Source organism: Octodon degus, unplaced genomic scaffold (assembly GCF_000260255.1).
Source record: "Octodon degus isolate 3935 unplaced genomic scaffold, OctDeg1.0 scaffold00244, whole genome shotgun sequence".
Classification (NCBI taxonomy): Eukaryota; Metazoa; Chordata; class Mammalia; order Rodentia; family Octodontidae; genus Octodon; species Octodon degus.
This window is the reverse complement of record NW_004524820.1, coordinates 1,165,105-1,167,757: the sequence shown is the minus strand read 5'-3', so window position 1 is coordinate 1,167,757 and position 2,653 is coordinate 1,165,105. Positions and strand designations below refer to the sequence as shown.

Here is a 2,653-nt window from a genome sequence, read left to right as displayed (position 1 = left end):
TTTGTACAGGGGCTCACAGTTAAGTTTGCCTTAGATCTTGGAGGAGACTTGGAATTTGGACTTTTCAGCAATGCTGAAACTGTTAAGACTTTTGCAACTCTCAGAGATAGACAAATGCCTTTTTCAAAAGGGATATACAAGTCTTTGTGGGACTAGGGGCAGTATGTTATGGTTTGTGTCTAGATATTCCCCAGAGCCTCATGCAGTCATTGAGGTGGGCTTCTAGAGTTTGTGATTAATTCATAATCCAATGCTGGGATTATGGGTATAAATGCTACATCTGCCCTGGGGTGGATAGACTGAATGCAGTTTAAGGAAGGGAGAGAAGCTTGCCTCTGCTACCACTGCTGCTGCCACTGTTCCTGCCTTTTTCCTCTTGCTGCTTTTCTGTTTTTTGCTGTCATGAACTGTTGCCCTCTGCCATGTGCCACCCTGCCTTGGAGCCAGCTGAGTATGGACTGAAACCTCCACAAACTGTGAGCTACATAAACCTTTTCTGCCTTAATTTTGAGTGTCAGGTATTTTGTCCCAGAAATGAGAGAAAAGTAACTGAGATGGTGTTTCAGTAATCCACAAATTCAGTGACACTAAAAAGATGTCAATATTTCTTTGTTCTACTGATTCTGCATGCACCAACAAAACCCAATCAGAAACTTCCTTAAGAGTAGGGTTTGAGCATGATATTCTGTGTCAATTACAGTGGCTTTCCCATACCAGCTACTCAGAAATGCTTGATGAATAAATAAATGTACAGAATATTTTCTTAAATGCAAGCCTAATGAACTCTTGTCCTTATCTGACACAGAAAACAGATTATTCCATTCATCTTAGTAGCTTTCAGAGTCTTGCCCCAGAGCCCTTTAGAAGATGAGCTCTCAAAAAATACTTGTTGAATCAACTTTCTCAGTGGTATAAAATTTTTATCTGAGTTGCCTACAGGGCAATAGGGCTGCAGCAGGTAAATACGTACACATGGCCTTGATGACATAGAGCCTTAGTTTCCTTTCATGACAATTCAATTCTAATTAACCTGAAATGCCCAATAATGATTCAAGCTATGTATGTTATGAAAACAGCCTGGATACCAGGTAATCTTACTAAAAATTATTCATTTAAACAGTGAGCACAGAAGAGATCCTCCCTAATTTCCACAGAAAACTTAAAATGCAGCATTTTGAACCTAAGTATAAACAGAGAATGAGTTCTTTAAAAGATCCACTGGAATTTTTAATACTCTGCCATAAGAGGATAAACTTGAGACATTTTTAGGTAAGTGGATGCACTTTGAGACCACAGTTTTAAGTGCAATAAAATTAGACACACATATTTAAATGCCATGTTGTTTTTCTGGTGTGAGAAACCAAAAGTGCAAAAATAAGGACCCAAATATATACTAGATATTTGGAAATGGGAAGAAAATGTTCAAATGATAAGGGGAACAAGGGAGTGGGAGGGGGAACAGAAAGAAGGGATAAAGAAAAAAGAATAGAAAAAATGCAAACAAAGCTTTTATGACCAAGAAGAGGAAAGTCTGAAGGGAGGGGAAGAAAATGGGAAAAAAGGAATCAAGATATATCATGTATTATGTATTATGTACCATATGTATTGCTGTATGTTACTCTGCTTCTGTATTTTTGCTGTCTGTTTTTGTTTTTACCCTTAAAATGAAATTGAATTTTAAAGTCATATCATATATAGGTACAAATTACTTAAGATGAATGTGATTATTATATATATCTAAATATACCAATAAACTTTTAAAAAGAAAAAAAAAAGAGCCACTGGAATGTTACCTAATAAATGGCACCCTCAGGTCATTCATAGAATGAAGTGGTGCATATACGCCCTCCTCATCCCACCACTTGTGAGCCAGGGCCAGGAAAGTTTTGACCTCACTGCTGTCAACTGTGGTGCGTGAAGAGCTGTACGGCTGTGTCCAAGGCGGCCTAAGGAAACAAAGAGCACACAAATACTAAAGTTTCTACAAATGTAAAATAGCATATATGGTACATGAAAATATTCTCATTTATAAGTTATTTGCTCCTAAGTACATAACTGTTCAAGGTCTATGCTATTAATAAAAAACAGGCTTTCTTATAATCACATTGTTCAAACAAAACCAATTTGCTTTTTAAAGTAAGTTACAACTAAAAACAATGTTTAACCTTCTGGATCATATCTAATGTTAATAATAAAGACTAACGTCCTTTGCATGGCTTATAAAGCTCAGAATTATTTAATCCCCAACTTCCTTGATCTCCAAACTCACCTGTCCATCCTGGCCTCATGCTCCCCATACCAGCCACCCAGGCCTTCTCTCAGTTCTTCAAACTGCCCATGCTTGCCCTTTTGCAGGCACCGTGTAGATGTTCTGGAACATTCTTCTAATATTTTCCACCTCTCTCATCCTCTACATACCTAATTCATGCTGTCTCACCCTTTAGATCTTAGTTTGAATGAAATACCTGTTATCTACAAATTCTTCCTTCATCCTTGTAAGGGGGAAGTCATAGCTCCCCTATTTTAACTCCTGTACAACTTTGTACTTCCTCGTGGGCTTGCATGACAATTTGGTCACATCTGCCTGCTCACTAAGCACTGTGTAAGAAAGGCATGAACTGTCTTTTTTCTTTTCTTTTTTTTTTTTTTTTTT

General features: G+C 37.5%; 1 protein-coding gene across 2 annotated transcripts in view; it reads right to left on the bottom strand.

Moving 5' to 3' along the window:
* The window catches only part of Coq3 (coenzyme Q3, methyltransferase), a 51,948-nt gene that overhangs the window by 32,778 nt on the left and 16,517 nt on the right, over positions 1 to 2,653 (bottom strand). For both annotated transcript variants that reach the window (XM_023706163.1, XM_004645929.2), the window contains exon 3: positions 1,794 to 1,946. In XM_023706163.1, the coding sequence (XP_023561931.1) occupies positions 1,794 to 1,946 (153 nt within the window). The remainder of the gene's footprint in view (positions 1 to 1,793; positions 1,947 to 2,653) is intronic.